We start from the raw sequence: 20,204 nt of genomic DNA, 5'->3' as shown, positions 1-20,204 counted from the left end.
AATACATATGATTAGGTATTCTGTTTGATGTCCTAATCTTTCAGTTCAATTTGTCTAATTAGCTGATATAATGTCGATTTCAATTCACTATCAGGATCCAAAGAATTGTTACAGGTCCTTATCTCCTTTATTCTTCTTTTATTTGTTTTCTTCTTGAATCGATTCTGACGAACCATAAATCATAAAATAAGTCATACGGTTGCTGTGTGATATGAAGGAAATCATTCAAACTCTTCATCCTCTACATCAATTATAACATCCAGTGAGTGTTAGTGTTTGATAATATTAGCATTTTTTTTAGGGTACCTCTGTTTCCACCATGAAATTATCATAGCTCGATTTTTAATCCAATTCCAAAAACTAAAAACGCAGTTTTGTTAAGAATTATTCACCCAATCTTCTTGCAAAATCTAAGGTTTTAATTCGTTACATCAAGCTTGAATTTATGAGTCAAAGTTTCAAAAATTTAAAAGTCAACAATTGTTCTTCGAACGAATTCATGTTATCTGTTATGATTTAAATTCAATTAATGATTTCATAAGTTTCCTTAAACGATTTACAAACTATTTTATGTAGACATCGTGATCCAAAAACATCTAAATCTCAAAAATCGAATTTATGTTCTTCATTGAGTTCGTCTCCTGTCTCAGCTATTTTTTTAAACTTATTTCTGTTTTAATTAACTTACACAATTTCTAAATGTTGTTGTATCACTGATAAGTCCTAAAACAAATTATAATTTACAGTCATGAAGTGAGTTAGATTTAATTGAATCACGTATGTGGAAGAAGATGAAAGATGTTAATATACGGATTATATATACACGAGTTCTATTTTTAAATCAGAAAGCAGTGATAGATCGATTCGTTAGGAGTGGTGATAGTATCCAAGAGGTCATGGGTTCGAGCCCTGCAGGGGTCTATTTTTTTTTAGGATCCGTTTTTCTTAAGAGGTAGTTTCATTTTAAAATTTTATTGTTGTTATTATTACTATTATTATTAATATGATTGTTATTGTTACTAATAGTAATAATTAGTATTGTTAAAAATTGTTATTATTACCAATATTATTATTACTTAATATTATTGTTATTATTATTACTAATATTACATAAGTATTATTATTTTTATAATTATGATCATTATTATTATTATTATTATTATATTATTATTATTATTATTATTATTATTATTATTATTATTATTATTATTATTATTATTATTATCATCATTATTATGAACATAATAAAATTTATCATTATAAATATTATAATTAGTAACAAAATAATACAACTTATTATTATTTTCATAAATATTAGTAATTGTATCATTTTAGTACTATTATTACTATTGTTATTATTAACTCAAGTATTATTATCATTATTATTATTGTTATTATTAAAACTTATTATCACTTTTACAAAAATTGTTATTTTGTTATCATTACAACTATATAATTATTATTATTACTATTTTTACTGCTAATATCATTATTATTATTATTATTACTATGATTCTTATTATAATGATTATATGTAATGTTATTTTTGTTACATTATCATTACTATCAAATACAACTATTATTAATATTATTACATATATAAAAATATACTTATAGGTAATGTTACATAAAGGTAAGAAATTATTTATATTAACAATATTTATATAAATATTCACCCATAACAAATTAAGTACTTTTAGAATAAATAAATATATGTATATATAACTATATAAATGATAACCATTTTTAAACATATATACAAATTAAATATAAGATATAAGGTTATAATATATGAAAGTGCTCGATTACGAATATATGTATTAATACATATATGAATAATATAGGTTCGTGAATTCGAGGCCAACCCTGCATTGTTCAGTTTCATTATATGTATTTTTACTACAAAATACAGTATGGTGAGTTTCATTTGCTCCCTTTTACTCTTTACATTTTTGGGACTGAGAATACATGCGCTGTTTTTATAACTGTTTCCTAAATGCTTTTGAGATATATTTTTGAACTGAGAATACATGAACTGCTTCTATAAACGTTTGACGAAATAGACACAAATATTCAAAACTACATTCTATGATAGAATTATTTGAATTCAGAGGTTCGATTTCTATAAAGATTGTATTATCGACCATCGGTGAGATGATTTCGTCATTGCACTACGCGTTAGCTACCGATATGGTTCGATTTAGTAGTTAGTAACGGTGAGATGATTTCGTCATTGCACTACGCGTTAGCTACCATTTTAACTACCATCGGTGAGATGATTTCGTCATTGCACTACGTGTTAGCTACCGATGTATTGTATTGTATTGTATTATAGTCGACTTTGTAGTTGGTAACGGAGGGATGATTTTGCATTGCGTACACATTAGCCCCCGTTTCAGCTACCCTCGGAGGGATGATTTTGCATTGCGTACGCATTAGCCCCCGTTGTAAGAATTATATTGTATTAACTACCACGGTGAGATGATTTTGTCATTGCACTGCGCACTAGCTACCGTTGCTGAGTTGTTTGAAAGGTTCCGGTGTTCTTCATATGAATGATTTTACAGCAGGAATAGACTTGCACAGATTGTTTTCTAATTATGAGTATCTTGTGGTCTATTATATTATTGAAAATGATTGATTATGAAAAACTAATGAACTCACCAACCTTTTGGTTGACACTTGAAAGCATGTTTATTCTCAGGTATTAAAGAAATCTTCCGCTGTGCATTTGCTTATTTTAGAGATATTACTTGGAGTCATTCATGGCATATTTCAAAAGACGTTGCATTCGATTCGTTGAGTTCATCAAGATTATTATTAAGTCAACTATAGTGGGATGTATTATGAAATGGTATGCATGTCGTAAACTTTCGATCTAAAGAAAGTTTGTCTTTTAAAAACGAATGCAATGTTTGTAAAATGTATCATATAGAGGTCAAGTACCTCGCGATGTAACCAAATGTAATGTATTCGTCCAGATGGATTAGGACGGGTCATCTCAGACCACACGGGTCCAGACGGCTTTTTGTTCTTATTTCAAGCCTTCATCCTTCATTCCCTTCAAAATCGATTTCACTCATTCTCTCTCATGGCTCAAGACCTCAAACCGCGCACTAAAGAATTTGCTTTCGCTCATTCTTAATCTTCACTCTCGGTAAGATTAATCTATGAATTCCCTTCATTCAATTGTGTCGGTATGATGAAATCTTCAAACATTGTTTGAAGAAACTAACTAGAAGATTCTAAAATTTAAATTGATGAAAATAATCAATGTGGTCTTGAAAACATTCAAATTTTTGAAATCTTGATTAACAATGCATCATTTCAAGTTATGAATTTTAGGGTTCATCATAAAACTAGATTAGGTTTTCATAAATTCATTGTTCACATGATGCACATATGTTAATGTTAAAGCTTAACTAGGTAATAAGTGGAGACCTTGATTATAGTTAAATTGACTAAGGTTAAGAAAAGTCGAAACCATTCTTGAATATACCACTTTATTCATGAGCCTAGTGTTTCATCCATAAGGTCTTTTCAATAAAGTAAGATCAACGTTGGGAGTGGGTATATTAGTTTTGGCAAGAATCTTCAATGTCTAAAATCTTAGTGACAAGTTGGTTAGGTTAACTCTCAATTGATTAAGGTTTAGTGCTCACTCTAGGAAGTAAGACTCTATCGACGGTTCACATTCAACTCTAGATATTGCATCCACCTATTTTACCTTATCCGCCTATTGTATTATTTATAAACCTTACATATCACTTCACCCTACTTGTTATTAGGTTAACTTTATATGCACTTTGGTCCCACGTATCGGCAAACGTACAAAAATACGAACTCGTGATATACTTATCACTTGCTCGTTACAAGAAAAAATAAGTAGGTAATATATAGCTAGAAACCCCAGCTAAATATCAATATTAAAACTACACTACTCCCGTTGTGATACTCTGAACAACCGGCATGCAACTTAACGACACCGCATCAAAATAATCCATCTGTTTTAGTCATATCAAGGATGTTGCTAAGGGGGAAGTTCTACAGTTAGAAATTCTGAACGAATTGGTTTGTGTGAAGATTGAAACATCATAAATATGATCATGTAAAGACATGTAGAGTTTAGACACATCGGGAATCTTTCTTCTATGGTACTATGTATAACATGTTCAAGCAAAGTTTAAGAAACTACATAATGTCAATAGAGATTCGACTTCAAAGCCAAGAATCATTTATGTTCGAACTTTGATTTTTAACGTATTCTGGAAGACTTTTGATGGAGTTTGTAATTCAGAAACTATGGTACTATTGCAGTGATTGAATGAAGATTGTAAGAGGTGTTTACAGTAATTCGCCAACAATGTCTAAGGGGGAATTTATTGATGAATATTTTTGTGTTGTCGTCACCTATAATGTTGTACACCTAGATATTGTAAATGCTCGAAACTCGTCTTTCGCATGGGCATATTCAGATGAAGTTCATCCGTACGAATCAGTAGACTCATTCGTAGGGACCAAGGTCATGTCGGTTAGATAGTCTATATGTACGATGAGTGGGCTCATTCGTATGGACCAAAGCCCATCCAGCCCATCCGTAGGGATGGGCTTGCAGGCCTATAAATACGAGTTTGATGTGTCTTTTAGGGTAAAGATTTTATCCCAATTTGAGAGTGTTGTTTTTGGCGATTCCACAGCTTAGTGGAGATCATGTTCGATCTACCTTGGTCAACCACTGTTTATTTGTTTAAATTGATTGTAATATTTACAGTTATATATATTAACTTCTATTTATCATGTGTTTACTCTTTCATCTTTGATCATGCTCGTTGTTGTATAATGGCTTGCGTAATCAGAACATCAGTAATCTTCGGAGGTAGTTGAAAACGCTGAAACCTTGCGTATCTGAATAGAAGGCCAGTGATTCTTAACTCGGATATTTTGTAAAAGTATATTATTCTTGGCTTGTGAACCTTTCTTTGACGTTGTGTGTCAACAAAACTTAAGCAAGTTAAATGTATAAATATACATCAATGGGATGTGAAACTAATGTAGGAGTGTTTTATATTTAGTTTTAGACTATTATTAAATTTAAATTAAATTTGAAAACTGAACTAAATGAAAATTGAAAAAGAAAAAAAAAACGAATTTGATTTTGATTTTGTATTGATTTACAAATTTGAATTGATTTTTCAATTTTACTTTTTCAAATATAGTTCAATCAAATTGAAATTAAAAATCGAATTCACCTATTCTTTTGTGTTGTATTGAACAATTGTGCATATTTTGTTAAATTATATTACTTTTTATGTAATTTTATTTATCTTTTATCATTTTAGTAATTCAAATTCAAAATTCATTTTCCTCTTATACATTATGTAACTAAAATTAAATTATTACCCTATTACTCCTCACGTTATATATTAATAGCACTGTAAGTTTTTATTTTATCTTTGATTTTAAATATTTTTGCTTATATTTAATATTATCTGATAAACTTTATATCAATTGATTAATTTTTATAAATATAAATTTTTTTTTTAGCTATATAAGGGTTTTTCAGATATTATATAATAAAAAAATAATTATTATTATACTACTGTAGTATTTACATGTTCGGTTTTCCCTTTTGCTCTCGAAAACATATAAACAGATGGTCTCAAACTATAGTGTAACAAAACCCGTTAGTTATTTTTTTAGGTTGTGAAACATATAAAGTTGCTCAAAATGTTGTTCTTTACCGTCCGACTTCAGACTACAAATTCAATGAATGGTGCATCACCACCGGACCGTCACAACCTACCACCGCCCTCGCCGACGCCTCCGGCGACACCTCTGCTATCAATTCCGAAGCCATCGTGGATTGTTAAATCAGAGGTAAGGCTAAAACAGTTACACAGTAACTTGTGATATTGCTTTATTGTTTGATTTATAATTATAACTATAATTATAATCTTGGTTGATTTATTATTACTATACTACCGTATTTAATTAGGGCAAGTTTATTTCTTTGTTTTTTTTTTTTTTTTTTCCTTATCTTTTCTGGCTTTTAATATTCAAATTTGAGTGGGCAAAAATTGAGACTACTTTGCTAGGATTTACAATGGCAGTTAAGCTTGTATTTTGGTGATAAACTGATATGATAATATGATAGCGTACAATTAAGCTTTAAGTGTCAAAATGGGTGGGTGGCAATTTACCGAAATGGTTGGGCCTGATTTCCTCACAAGAAGGTTCAAACGGTCACTAGCATCATATGTTGGGGTGGAGACTGGAGAGTAAAAAGGGTGAGAAACAGTCACTAAATAGCCGGTTAAGTCACATACATACATCCGATTAAAATACTCTTTTTATACTTATATAAAGAATAAAGAATATAGAGGAAAAGTTCTTTTATACTATTACTTTATGCATGTAAAAGAAAATGGTAGGTAAATTGTAAAGGGTAAAACCGTAAAGTTTAAAACAAATACGACATATCTTAAACTGTGTGTTTTTTGGACGGAGAGAGTATATTAAAGTATAGGTCTACGTGTTAGACATGAATAATTTTTCTTACAATAATCATCGACAAATTTTAGGAAAGCGATTTTGGTAGTTGTATGCGGTATGCCTCAAAAGGTTGACCTTTAACGCCCTTTATTTTGTAGTAGTTGATATATGATATATTATCCGATTGACCCGTTGATAGAACATTTAGGAGTTCATCCAAGTCAACTAGTAAATCGATCAGAATTGCCAACTCTAGTTAGATTAAAGTTTTTACCTATTATAGAAATAGCACCAAAAAGCTTCACGAATAGTGGTATTGGAGATACTTTGATTCCAATAAGTTATGGCGACACATTTTTAATCTGAGATCCGAATTGAGATCCTAAGTTTTCACTATGTGTCACTATACATTTCACGTTTCTACTCATGTCAGAGCGTACATATTCTTACTTACCAAAAAAGGACAGTAGACACCATACAATTACAACACAAATCTTCTGATGCAAGTAAGAAATTAAGTTCTATATTTCACTCTATTTTGTTGGCGGTTTGTTTACGATCTGCTTGTTTGTGTGTTGTTGCAAACATGATTGTAAAAATTGTGATTAGTCTCCGATTTGGTCTGTTAAATCCTACAAGGTCCCGGATGATTAATCCTCGATTAGCGACTTTTACAACCTTGGTTGCTAATGAAGGATACTCAAGTCTTTAATATTATATTTCATGCAGTCTAATGTTAGATTAGAGAAAAGACGAAAACCAGAGCCTTCATGTGTCGTATGTAGAGGCAGTGGAAGAGTTGATTGTTATGATTGTTGCGGAAAAGGTCACTCTTTTCATCTCCCTTCCCTTAAAAACACACCACGAGAGATGGATTTACAACCTTATATATGTGAGCGGGTCAAATCAGGTTTTATTTGACGGGTCAAATATACAAAATAGCTAAAATATCAAATTGGTTGAATGGTGTTAGCCAGGTGATAAGTCGCCGACTTCCTAATCTGTCAAACATGATCATATAAAAGTCAACTATTTTGACCCAGACATATTACCTAACCTGACGCGAACATACCCATCTTGACCTACACACAAATGATGCATGCATATTTAGTTATTGCAGGTAGGACGAATGGTGTGGACTTAGCGATGCTCCCAAACGGGGAGTGGCCAAAATGGTGAAGTAGTTATGAACCTCAACCATTTATAAAGCATTTACAATCAAGGAGTAAAAAATTTGGAAGTGATATTTTTTTTTTTTTTTTTTTTTTTTTTTTTGCGGTTTTACACAGGTGCAAGACTTGTGGTGGTAGCGGGCTTGCATACTGTTCGCGTTGTCTCGGGACTGGAGAGTACAGGTATCTTATGGGCTTTCATTTCATGAAGAAAGATGAAAATGAAGCTAGAGATAGAGGAAGTTACAAGGTTCGTGATGCGTTACGTGCTCGTAAAAGTGCAGAAGATTTGCTCATAAATGATGAAAGAGATTAGAGGGAATGTTCTTTTAGATACTATAGAGTTATCAAATTGTGGTTTTAATAACCAGTTGTTCTATTTCTGTCTCTCTCTGTATAATCAAATTTTTTTTTTTTTTTTTTTTTTGGCGAAAAAGACGAAGACTTATATAAAAATGAAAAACGTTTTCGAAAAGAAAACGATTTCAACAAGAGATACAAAAGAGAACTCTGATGAGGCTCGTACCTAAAAAATGGCTAAACATATGAATTATTTATGTCGAGCCTCATCTTACCTAAACCGAAACAATGCTAACAAAAAACAAAACGATCCACTAAACCAATAGTACGCAACGAAACATGAAACCTAAATAAACGAATTCTAATATCCTTAATGAAGACGCCGAATTCATCCATCTTTGCGCCTTGAACCAATTTTTTCTTCCTTATTTGATGATGCTTATATTCAATTAGTTGATCATCAATTCGGTCTCAAATCAATTAGGTTATAATATCATCAGTAACTTGTATATCAGTAGACAAGTTGAAGGTGCCACAATATAATGAGCTTATGAAATATGTTGCTTTTGTAGTTTGATATTCAACCAACACCAAGTTATTCTAATATCAAAACATCAGTCTAATCAAGTAAACTAAGATTATGAATGTATAAAACATTGATCGAACCACTTATAGCAGATTACGCTATAGTAACTTATACAATAACTGGAAGTCGAAAGTAAACTAAGATTGATATTATGCCAACTACACAACCATAACACGTAAGAGGAGCGGTGCATAGCCAATTTCCAGCCTTCACTACTTTAAAGGTATCACATACCTCAATATTTTCCAAGCCAGTCGGAGTGGTGTAGAACCAATTGACCTATTAACATATAACAATAGTCACGTGAAAGCAGATAACGATTTAGTATCAGATATCAAAAATTAACACTTCAAGAAACACTAAACTAAAGGGATCACTGGACCTTCTGGCTATACAACACGAAATGAAATAAGTAAAAGAAAAATATGTCATTTTACGAGCACGTAACGCAAATGACCACTTCATTAGTCATTCAAGTTGTTCTGCAACTTCATCAGTTTCCTAAACTTAAACAAATTAACATTTGTCTCTTAAATCGAGGATGATCATCAACTTTATAATAAATAGTGTAAATAATGGTTCGTTGCTACTCGATCGTCTGGATGAAAATATTTTTTCTGGCTAACAGTTATGTTGATTATCTTTAATAAGTTCCTATGGGTCCTAATCACCACGGGAAATATCATACGCAATACAACTAATGTTTTGAACTAACCCTTGCGTAAACGATTTTATCAATAAAACGATAATTGTTCGTCAATGTTAATGAGTGATTATTTTCATAAGGGGTTTTAGGAGTATCAAAATGTTGAAGGATGAGGTTCTTTCACAGCGATTAAATTCACAAAATGAGGATTTATTGAATTAAAAAGAATGACTGTCATCTCTACACAATTTTATCAATAAATCGTCATTCTATTGAATTTAAACGCTGTGTACGCAAGGATAATTGATCAAAACATCATTTTGAGTACGATATTGCCCGTGGTGAGAAAGACACAAAAGAACTTTTTCAGGATAATCAACTTAACTTTTAGAAATTCATCAAGAAAAAATGTATCCATCCCGACGATCGGGGAACAAACCGTTTTCTACGTCATTTACTATAACGTTGATGACTATCCTCGTTTAAAGAGACAAGTGTTAATTAGTTCAAGTTTAAGAAGCTGATGGAGTTGCAAAAAAAACCTTAAGGACTAATGAAATGATCATTTGTAGGTAACTGTTGCTTTGGTTTAAGGTACCTGAATTAGTTGATGAATTCGAGGTTCTTCAAATGGTGGATTTACAAGTGTTCATTCAAATCCACTGGAGCTGATTATAATTTAATTGTTGAGTCACTCGCCGCTAATATACTGGAAATGGTTAATCCGACGCGTTTTTTTTCCACAAAAGTTATTGAATGAATACTTTACATATATATTCACCATCGTGTGTTTGATATCATGTATCAGAATGAAACTAGGTTTATTTTGCGTTACGATTTAAACATTCATAATTGACTTGATCAGTTGATATTTTCTGGGTTAGCTGATTTTAATAGGCATGATAATGCATTAATTACGAGATAATAAATCTAGCGGTCCAGCCCGTTAATTGCTTTCCCAAATGATATTTTTTCACTTTGGGGTATTATCTTAATTTATTCATGTTTTTTGAGATAATACAAGGCGAAGATATGATGCATATTAATATATTAATGGTGGTATGGTGGCTTTAGTGGAATAAAAGAATATGCAATGATATGGTACTAGCTAGGTTATCTTTTTAATTTAAAATTACTTTTTCAAGGGTTGTAAATCCTTGTCAAGAATAGGACTTGAACCTGCAACCATTTTAACAGAATAGTGGGGATTAAAGGTATTTAAAGGAATCGATGATTTACTTTTCTGCTAAAATTTATGTTGCATTGTAAAAACTCACTGTTGTCTCAAGTTTGATCCGCTTCACTGCTTTTTCAATTGTATCCGCTCGTGGTGGAAAATTGATCAGCTCAATATCTCCGATTTATCTGATCTATCGATTGCTAAAAATCAAAACCTCAAAACTTCAACGGGTGCTACCATTTGGCAAGCCATAATCTGGATCACAAGCTACCACATTTGGAAAAATCGAAACGAAATCGTGTTTGGAAAATCCAATTCGTGTGCCCCAAAAATTATTTCGGATATCCAATCAAAAAGTTTTGGATGGCTTAGTTGTCGAGGAAGACACTTCAACATTAGTTGGCAACAATGGGTTGCAAATCCATTAGTTGCTGATGTTGACCCGGCACCAAAAGAGGGGGTCGGCTAGCTGGTAGGTTTTTTTCATCCTCCTTCTTTTCGATTAGTCTTAGTTTGGGATCAAATGTGGCGTTGCGTTTTACTTTGTCGCTGCTTTTGACAGCACTGTAAAGCGTACCCTACCAGCTTGTTTTTTCAAGTGACATCTCACCTTCGACTATGAAAAAGGGATAAGGGTTTTTTCCTTCTAACTGTTTCGGGCCCCTATATTTTGGTAGTGTTAGATGCATAAGTATTCGAGTCTGTAATGTATAGCCTCGAGCTCCTTGTGATGTTAGTTGATTTAGGTTTGTATCTTGTACCATATTTTCTTTTATAATAAAGTTTGATCTTTCAAAAAAAAATAAGGGCACATGATAAGTACAATTAATAATCCATAATTTTCCAAAATCAACATCAACATAAATTGTAATTAATAGTTCATGTATAAATAGAAATCAATGAGTATAACAAATGACATTTGAGTTATAAATGGTAATTTTGAGTGTAATACATGATCCTTATGATAAGTGCCCTTAGGGTTTCTAGTTCTTTCATTCCATGTGACGGCTGATGATTTTAGGTTAACACCTTCAACTACTTATGTTACGAGTATTATATACTCCATATATAGTGCTGATTAGTTTTGGGCTTTCAAGTCATAGTGCTGGACTGCTGGGCTCCAAGGACTCCAGCTTGTGATCTGCGAGTAACAATTTATCTACTTGTTTGCTAGGCGATTTTCCACTTTGAATTGAACTCTATGACATATACAAGTATTAAAATTGGGTAATCATAAAATTATGTATTGTAATTTCACATAAGTAGTATATAAGATTATTATTTTAAAGCCATTAACTCCATAAGTGAGATCATTAGGTTACCTCAAAGCTTAGAAATGGCATACGCAGGTAAGTTTGACCTAGCCGGGAGCTTCAGATCTTCCCAATCCTTATCGTTTAATGCTTCAAAGTAATGGTCAACCATATTGTCACTGACCAACTCGAGTTTTGAAGGTTCCCACTAAAATATAAAGTATACAAAAGAAATAAAAGAATCAGTATATAATACGCAGAGGTAGAAACTTTGACAGTTTATTCAAGTTATGTTTTAACTAGCTTGATAAGGAAACGGGTCAAACCTCAAATGTATACAAACGTGTAATTATAATGCATAAAACCATAGTCATATTAATCGAACATTATTATCATTGTTGATATAAAATAATATATCAATATCAATCTGTAATCATATTTGCACATCAATAAGTACTTGTAAAATGCTCAAAATGGCCAGAAAGTGTTTAGGACCAACACGATCTTGCTTGTTTCAAAATGCTCCTTAAAATTACATGTTTTGACTCGTTACCCAACCCACCCATTTTGACACATGTAATACTAGTATACTAGGGGTAGTAGTTTTATTACCTTTGAATTTTTATCCTTGTCTAACAGCAACGCCCTACATCCCTGCATTAGAATGAGTTACGGCTTTGTAAAGTATAAAACTATTACATAAAGTACATGAATTATGCACACAAAAACATGTCCAAAAAATTGATAATTCTTTAAATTCCAGAGCACGCATAAGTATCTACGTTCCTGCTCCAGTTAACTATACTTATACTTATTTGGATTTACAAGGATCTATTATTGGAAGTCATATACTTTATTAACTTCATGGTCAGTCAAACTTCAAAATTTTCAAGGAACAAATAAAGTTAAAAAAATGGTACCTCAAAAAAATCCCTGCTAAATTCACCTTTCATGACGTTACAAACCATCCGGTATTCACGGATAAGGCATTGACCAACCCCTTGAAGTCTTCCTTCTCTAATCTGCACACCATACACAATTTAGCTTCAGAGATCAACTATTTCATTACTTCTTAACGTAAAAAGAAAACCATTTAATGCCGATGATCCTTAATTTGATAACTACATATGGTATGTAAAAATGGGATCTTTTACAGTGTTCTAACATCAAACGACTTGCTGAGACATAAGCGGATAAACTTTTAAAAATTATGTTGTAAATGAAATTATTATAAAACTAATCTAATATTGAATTGCATGGTGAATCCATACGGATCGAAGTGAAATTTTGAGACTTGTTGGTGATGCTTTCTTTATGGACTGGATGGTCCACGAGATCCAATCATCCATGCTTTTAGCATTCTCTTTCTCCTAGCAATATTACAAAAATACCATCTCGAATGAGTCTTAAGAATATACATAGCCAATTACATGAGTAAAACGATATTTCAAGGTAGTTTGCAGGCCATTAATCACATTATCAGACAGAAATGCATGAAATGCATTTTATGTCAATGGAACTTACAAGTGCATAGATAATATCTTCAACTGTTCTTCGAGAAAAACACCTTTCAATGGTTTTTAACCTCCATCGTAGGGAAGAAAATGTCAAGTCATAATAGTCAAGAATAAATACGAGTGGGTGAAAAGTGTAAGATAATAGTAAAAAGAGAAAAGAAAAAAAATGAATACAAGAAAAGCATACCGAAAATACTGACTCTTCTCTTTTAATTTAGGAGTGATCGAGTATTCATTTATAATATTGCTGATAACAATCGGATCGCACGTATTTGCTTTGCATAATGCATCTTCTAATGAGGATAACTTCTGTTCCAATATAGAATGCTCGTCAGTCAAGTATTAATTATGTACTTGAGCTATAGAGATAGAATATGGCACATAACTATTGATAGTTTTTTTATAGTGTACGGGCCTGGACTTGTACAAATGATGCTAAATTAACATAACAGTTGCTACAAATTTTCAAAGTTGAATACGTCATTCCTATTATATTCTAACTTTCGTGATTATGTTCAATACATTATTTATGAAAAACTGGATCAAAAGAACAGTTTGCAGGTGGGCCCAACAGACCTGGCCAGTTTTGAGTGGGAATAGATCTAGATATTAAACGGAATGTACCTCTAATGGGGCAAAATGGGTTGCAAGCCCACATGCAAGCATTTCCGCACCATCTAATCTAGCACCTGTAAGACCCACATATTCCCCTGCGCAGAATATAAATTCAAACATCAAAATATTACATGGACATTAACTGATTCATGATTAGCTAAGTACTTGTGATTTTAAACCAACAACAACATTTATCTAACTTATAACGTAAATTTGAAAAGAAAAAAAAATCATCCGAGACAAATCACATGTGAAAAGAGTAATGCTATACATGCCTATGACACATGCGGTGCCTAAATATCTGCCTAACAATATCATATGATCCAGATGTTAATAGGAGCTATAATATGTTCTATTACATAGGATTTTAATTAGTGGCTCATTATAATTAGGATAGTATAATTAGTGTCTAGTTTAACAAGGTAAGTCTTAGGGAACAAGTTAGTTGAACTTTTTATATAGAGTTTTATAATTGTAACTGAATTATGGTAAATATAATGAATGAACTGGTTTGAGATCCCTACTTCTCGAATTGTATAAACTATCTTGGTATTTAGTTCGTGTTATGTTTTAATCAAAAGTTAATCTATCTTGATTCGTATCACAATACATTATTTCCACTTTCTCTCTTTCCTTATATCCACTAATGATTTTGACAAGTGCACTAATCACATTCTTAGGCACATATTTAGGCATGTATGTTTAGGCATTATGTATCATTTATCATGTCACAAAAGACAAATAGAGATTAGGGGCTGAAAAACATACTACCCTATATTCATTCACATTATAAAAAATACTCCGTATTAAAACATGCTAAATCATCATAGATTGTTTAGTAAGACAGAACTAGAATAAGTTTATATCCAATTTACCAAAGAATCCAGGTAGTCTTGATAGATAATAAGAGGCACCTACATCTGGGAATAACCCTAATGCAGTTTCGGGCATTGCAAAAACCTGCAAAATGTTGATATAGAACATGTTAACCTTGACAGAAATGCGGTATTTAGAAAAATTACTACTCTCATCTGAACCAAGAATCGCACCAGAAACCATACTATAATTTATAGCAACTTTAATCGAAAAATACAAAATATAGCCAATTCCGGTTCAGATTTGGTCACATACCTCCGTAACTTACAATGGAGCACTTTTACAACAGTAATGCAGTAACATATATACAAACGAATATAAAGTGTAGAGTTTCAAGTCAACAAGAAAGAAAAAGAAAATTCTCGACGAAAGGAGGGAAATGAGAATGCTGAATTATGGCTTTATAAAAATATTCAGCATACTGCTACATATATAAGTGTTCAATCAATTTTAAAAATTATTAGCAGTGCCATAAATCATCTTATAAAACACAGAACAGATTAACTGTATTTCAAGGATCAAATTTGTGTAAGAAAATGCTCATTATCGAGTCGGGAGAAGAACAGAATAAAAGATAGCGCTCCAAATTTTGATGAAAATCGGTAGGTCCTATTGTAAATTTCATTTCACATCCTATATGAAAATGCTCACGTCTTATTGTAGCAAAAGATGTACCGAATTATCAGTAGCAACACGAAATCTACCGTGCATTGATGCCCCTGCACCACCTCCCATTACAATTCCTCTAAGGAGTGAGACCTTCAAATATTGATTTCAAGTTAGCATAAGGACCGTACATATAATAAGTAGCAATGCACAAAAAATGTAATACAAGTTTTTCTGAACAACCACGCTATTATAAGAAAAGTATCAACTGATAATTGTTTACCTGAGGTTTAGTGTATGTTGCCATTAAATAATTTAATGTGAATTCTTTTGAGAAAAAATCTGTACCTACTTTCCAGCCACCTGATACATAATTATCTCATAAATTAAAGTAACAATTTACAAAATTTGATAGAAAAATCTGCTAGTGACACAAAAACTGCTTATATTATAATGTGACAATGCATACAAATGTACATAAAAGCTTAAAGCTTGCTTAACCTTTATTGATATCATTAACAACTGCTGCAACATCACCACCAGCACAAAAAGCCCGTCCTTCAGCCTATTTCCATATTTCATTTCATAAGTATATAAAAGTAGTAAATTTTTATACATACTACGTAAGATCACAAAACATGAATCTCGTGCTATTTCATTGCATAGAAATTATCTGGTATGCACGTACAGAGTACCTTCAAAATTATCATCTTGACACTGGGATCCTTCTCGTATGCATGAAAAAGTTCCAACAGTCGAGATACCTTGGTGATAAGATACAAAGTATACATTCCAACAATTAGCTACACAAAATGGTTATAATAATAAGATTAAATGGCGCGAAAGGTACCCAACTATACCAACTCTCTCATTTCGGAAACTCAAATAATTTTATTTAATAATTTATTAATGGTTTCCAAGTTTTTTTTTTTTTTTTTTTTTTTCACCACGAAAAAATTCAAAATTTAGGAAATCTAAATTTTTTTATTTTTTATGTTTCAGAAGGGATTTTCAAAAACCGCTTTATGATGGTAGCGAAACATAAAAGTGCAGTCGAATGACCAGCGAAAAAGTTTTTTTTTTCACTGCCGTTATGCCACTAAAAGTTAATACGAAAAATAATATACTTTACCTCATAAAGGCATAAAACCTTAGATTAGTCATAAAAATAATGAGTACACAAAAAGAGAATTTGAACAAAGTTGAGTATCTTCTTCCACCATGTATCCTTTTAACGATAGGAGAAAACATAAAAATGTCAAAAATAAGAAGCCAACATAAATTAAGCAACATATAAACTTCAAATAAAACAAACAAAATATATACGGAGTAATAAATTTCATAAGTTACCATTTCAAGCGAAAGAGCGTTTAGTTGCTTAGGCCTGTTCAATATGATGGTTCTAACATTTGAGCTTTCTTTAACCAATACCTGACATACATTAAAAATAGGTACTAATTTATATTTATAGTACATCTTTAGAAGAAAATGTAAAATCTAAACAGAAGTAATTAAGTTGATTTTTATCGATAACTACTGAAGTATAAATTGAAGTTAGCTTCCTCACACATCTATGTAAATTCAGATGTCTGCATAACTACGGAAATTGGGGAATTGATTGAAGTAGATAAAGGTGAACTGTGTATGATCAAGTAACGAACTACAAAGATAACAGTGCAATTTTAGGATATAAAAGTATAATTAAATTAATTTAAAAATAATAAAACCTGATTTGTTGGCGCCATGAAAGATCAATACGGAGTTAGATACAGAAGAGGAAAGTGATCAAGCTAGAAAGATTGATTTATTGCGCGCAACTTGCAGCAGTAGAGCACCAAAACATTTTCGAGTCGGATGGTGTCAAGTTAGGTAGGGTCGGGTCGGGTCCTATCGGGTCAGAACAATATGCCAAACAGATCTGGTGGTTTCTCTGGGCAAAATAAATGGGCCTGGATCGCTCATTGTTGATTCAATAGGGGAAACTAGCCGAGATATATTTTTATTTTCATTTACATTTTTTTTTTAAATTGTCAAAATACATAATTCGTTCCACTCAAGGTTGGTTTGAACTTACATAACCATTCGGACTCAGTACACGACGTCGTGGCCAATAACACGTATCAAGTTTCCGTACCCTGAGTTCAAACAAGTTATGTTTATTCGAGCGAATTCTTGTTCGAACTTGAGTTCGAACTTGAGTTCGAACATAATTAATAAAGTGTTCGAACTCAAGTTCGAACAAAAATTTGATCGAACAACGGAACTTGTTCGAACTCAGGGTACAAAAACGTGACACATTTTATCGACCATGAACACGTGTGTTGAATTTGAACGGCTATGTCCGAGTTCGAACCAATCTTTGGTCAAATAAATGGGTATTTTGACGATTTTGAAGAAAAAAAATGAACTGTAAAAAAGGTGCATCTCAACTAATTTTCTTTCTAAAAGAGATTAAACAAATTACTATTTTTATTTTTTGTAAACATCACACACACTCATATCACGAACAGCCTACTCCATGACTTAAACTCTTAGTTTTAAGGACCTAGATATCGCTGAGACAATTACTCCTATTGTTAAAGATGGAGTATCAATTTATCTTAGCATAACATCAAGGATAGTCCATGTAGTTTGTAACAGAAATCACTGCCCTTATTTTTTTTTTTCATCATTTTGTGGTTTGCACTTGAATCAACGATTATCCCTCTCACTAATGGACACGGACGGAAATATGTGGGGACAGGGTGGGACGCCCGCCCCCAGTGGATTTGTATTTTTCAGTGCAAAATTTTTGGATTTTTGGATTTTTCCCTCGGTGGATTTTTTTTTGCCCAAAAGTCTTCATATTTTGCCCTCAAAGCATCCGTATTTTGCTCAAAAATCTCCGTATTTTGTCTAAAAACCTCCATATTTTGTCCAAAAAAATCCATATTTTACCCCAAAATTTGCTATGCTTTTAAAGAAAAATTTCACCCCGGGTGAAATAAATTTTTGCTTCCGCCACTGCTAATGGACATTAACTATTTTTATTAAATCCAGTCATGTGCTGAACATGTGAGAGTATTTTTGTATTTTTACATTTCCCTTATCTTCTCAACACTATCATCTTCATCTTTACTTAATAAACCCTAATTATTTTTCATCGATATTAAATCCAAAACATCCAATATACTTAATTGTTCCCATTCCCGTGTTCTACCTAGCAAACTCACATCATAAAAATTCGGTTATATCATTATAGGTTGTTGTGTTGAAGAAGGTTTTCAACTGCGTTGAAGTTTGTATGATTCTTACTTCTTATGCTACAGTGTTATTTCATTTACTGAGCTTTATAATATATATATATATATATATATATATATATATATATATATATAGGGGTAGGATCAAGATGGAAGTAACCAATCGGGGGGAAGTGAGGGGAAGCAAAAACTTTTTTTTTTTTTCGTTTTTTGAAAAAACTTTGTTCACGAACATTATAGATGGGATGAAAATATGAACATTTAGTAGAGACACTTTGTGATAAATGTTTTTATTTTGGCGGGAAAACGCTCGAAGAAGCAATATATAACAATTATCGTGTTTTTCGAGCGTATGTTGAGGTTTTAGCTATTGGGGTTTAGATATTAGGGTTTAGATATTAGGGTTTAGATATTAGGGTTTAGAAATTTAGGGTTTAGGGTTTAGATTTAGGGTTTAGATTTAGGATTTAGATTGAGTTTTTAACACGAACGGTTTAGAGTTTAGGGTTTAGGGTTTAGGGTTTAGGGTTTGGTGTTTTGGGTTTATGAAATAAACCCAAAACACCAAACCCTAAACCCTAAACTCTAAATCGGGCTAAATTTTACTTCACAAAACATGGAAAAAAAAAACATTCATATTCTTCACGAACAATATTATCTTGAATGTTATTTTTGTCGATCGTTTTTCCGCCTAAATAATAACATTCATCACGAAGTGTCTCTTCTAAATGTTCATATTTTCGTGTGATCTTGATGCCGGAAAAAAAATTCCAAAAAAAACGAAAAAAAAAATTAAATTTTGCTTCCCCCCGCTTCCCCCCGATTGGTTACTTCCCCATTGATCCTGCCCCTATATATATATATATATATATAGTTTCTATTATATTGCTAAAATGATGATGTCAAAAAGAAAAAGAAAAAAAAATTAAGCATGGTGGGTGATGTCATTAATTTAAATAATTTTGAATTAAAATTAAATCTTATTAATTAATTATTATTGTTATTAAATCTTATTAATAATTAATATAATTATTAAGATTAAATAATTTTAAATTATTGTAATTAATTATTTTGAATTGAGTACGAGAAGGTATAAAAGTTAGGCAGAAGGAAACTAATTTTATATTTATATTTTTAATTTACATTTTAAAATAAAATGACAACCAATATTATTGCTTATGATTGAATGAGGATTGTTTAATATGCATTTTAGGTGTTTGATGAAATGTTCAGCTGATGAGTTTCTTAGTCGGACTATGTGGTTTCACGGGTCATTAAACTAAATAACTTTAACATTTACGTTCACTTAATACCTAAAACATATCATTAAACTGTTTCGTTTAAACAAACTCGTGGTTCCACTGATCATTTCACTAGTGTATATATATATATATATATATATATATATATATATATATATATATATATATATATATATATATATATATATTCAACGTCAATAATTACGAATTTTTTGTCAAATAATATTAAATTTCATCAACTCTGAAGTAACAGTTTTTTTTTTTTTTTTTTTTTTTTTTTTTTTTTTTTTTGCAAAACCAATATAACCAATGTTCTTAGGGCCGGCTTGTCCACATGTCACATCAAGCCAACGTTGACAACACCAGTTTTTTCATGACCCGTCCTAATCCATCAGGAGGAGTACATTACACTTGGTTACATCGCGAGGTACTTGACCTCTATATGATACATTTTACA

The 20,204-nt window shown here is 31.6% G+C and overlaps 2 protein-coding genes across 4 annotated transcripts; one reads left to right on the top strand and one right to left on the bottom strand.

Annotated features, from left to right (window-relative positions):
* Nucleotides 1-5,620: 5,620 nt before the first annotated feature.
* Nucleotides 5,621-8,085, top strand: LOC139854964 (uncharacterized). The gene is made up of 4 exons (XM_071844233.1): nt 5,621-5,877; nt 7,222-7,318; nt 7,613-7,667; nt 7,782-8,085. The coding sequence occupies exons 1-4, from the start codon at nt 5,728-5,730 to the stop codon at nt 7,978-7,980; spliced, it is 501 nt and encodes a 166-aa protein (XP_071700334.1). The 5' UTR covers nt 5,621-5,727; the 3' UTR covers nt 7,981-8,085.
* Nucleotides 8,086-11,573: 3,488 nt separating this feature from the next.
* Nucleotides 11,574-17,054, bottom strand: LOC139851870 (3-hydroxyisobutyryl-CoA hydrolase 1-like). Of its 3 annotated transcripts, none has more exons than XM_071841052.1 (14): nt 16,971-17,054; nt 16,594-16,674; nt 15,939-16,007; nt 15,745-15,808; nt 15,527-15,606; nt 15,313-15,396; nt 14,637-14,721; nt 13,771-13,856; nt 13,334-13,455; nt 13,154-13,214; nt 12,901-12,999; nt 12,550-12,651; nt 12,242-12,283; nt 11,574-11,837 (listed from the first exon to the last, which is right to left on the bottom strand). In XM_071841052.1, the coding sequence occupies exons 1-14, from the start codon at nt 16,986-16,988 to the stop codon at nt 11,700-11,702; spliced, it is 1,131 nt and encodes a 376-aa protein (XP_071697153.1). In that variant the 5' UTR covers nt 16,989-17,054; the 3' UTR covers nt 11,574-11,699. The 3 variants fall into 3 exon arrangements, with proteins under 3 accessions (XP_071697153.1, XP_071697151.1, XP_071697152.1); XM_071841051.1 differs by lacking the exon at nt 11,574-11,837 and adding an exon at nt 16,811-16,903 and having other exon boundaries at nt 11,967-12,283; nt 16,971-17,024; XM_071841050.1 differs by lacking the exon at nt 11,574-11,837 and having other exon boundaries at nt 11,964-12,283; nt 13,334-13,452.
* Nucleotides 17,055-20,204: the final 3,150 nt, after the last annotated feature.

This window comes from Rutidosis leptorrhynchoides, chromosome 6, assembly GCF_046630445.1.
Source record: "Rutidosis leptorrhynchoides isolate AG116_Rl617_1_P2 chromosome 6, CSIRO_AGI_Rlap_v1, whole genome shotgun sequence".
NCBI lineage: Eukaryota > Viridiplantae > Streptophyta > Magnoliopsida > Asterales > Asteraceae > Rutidosis > Rutidosis leptorrhynchoides.
The sequence above is the reverse complement of the archived record's forward strand: the minus strand, read 5'-3'. Positions and strand labels throughout refer to the sequence as shown.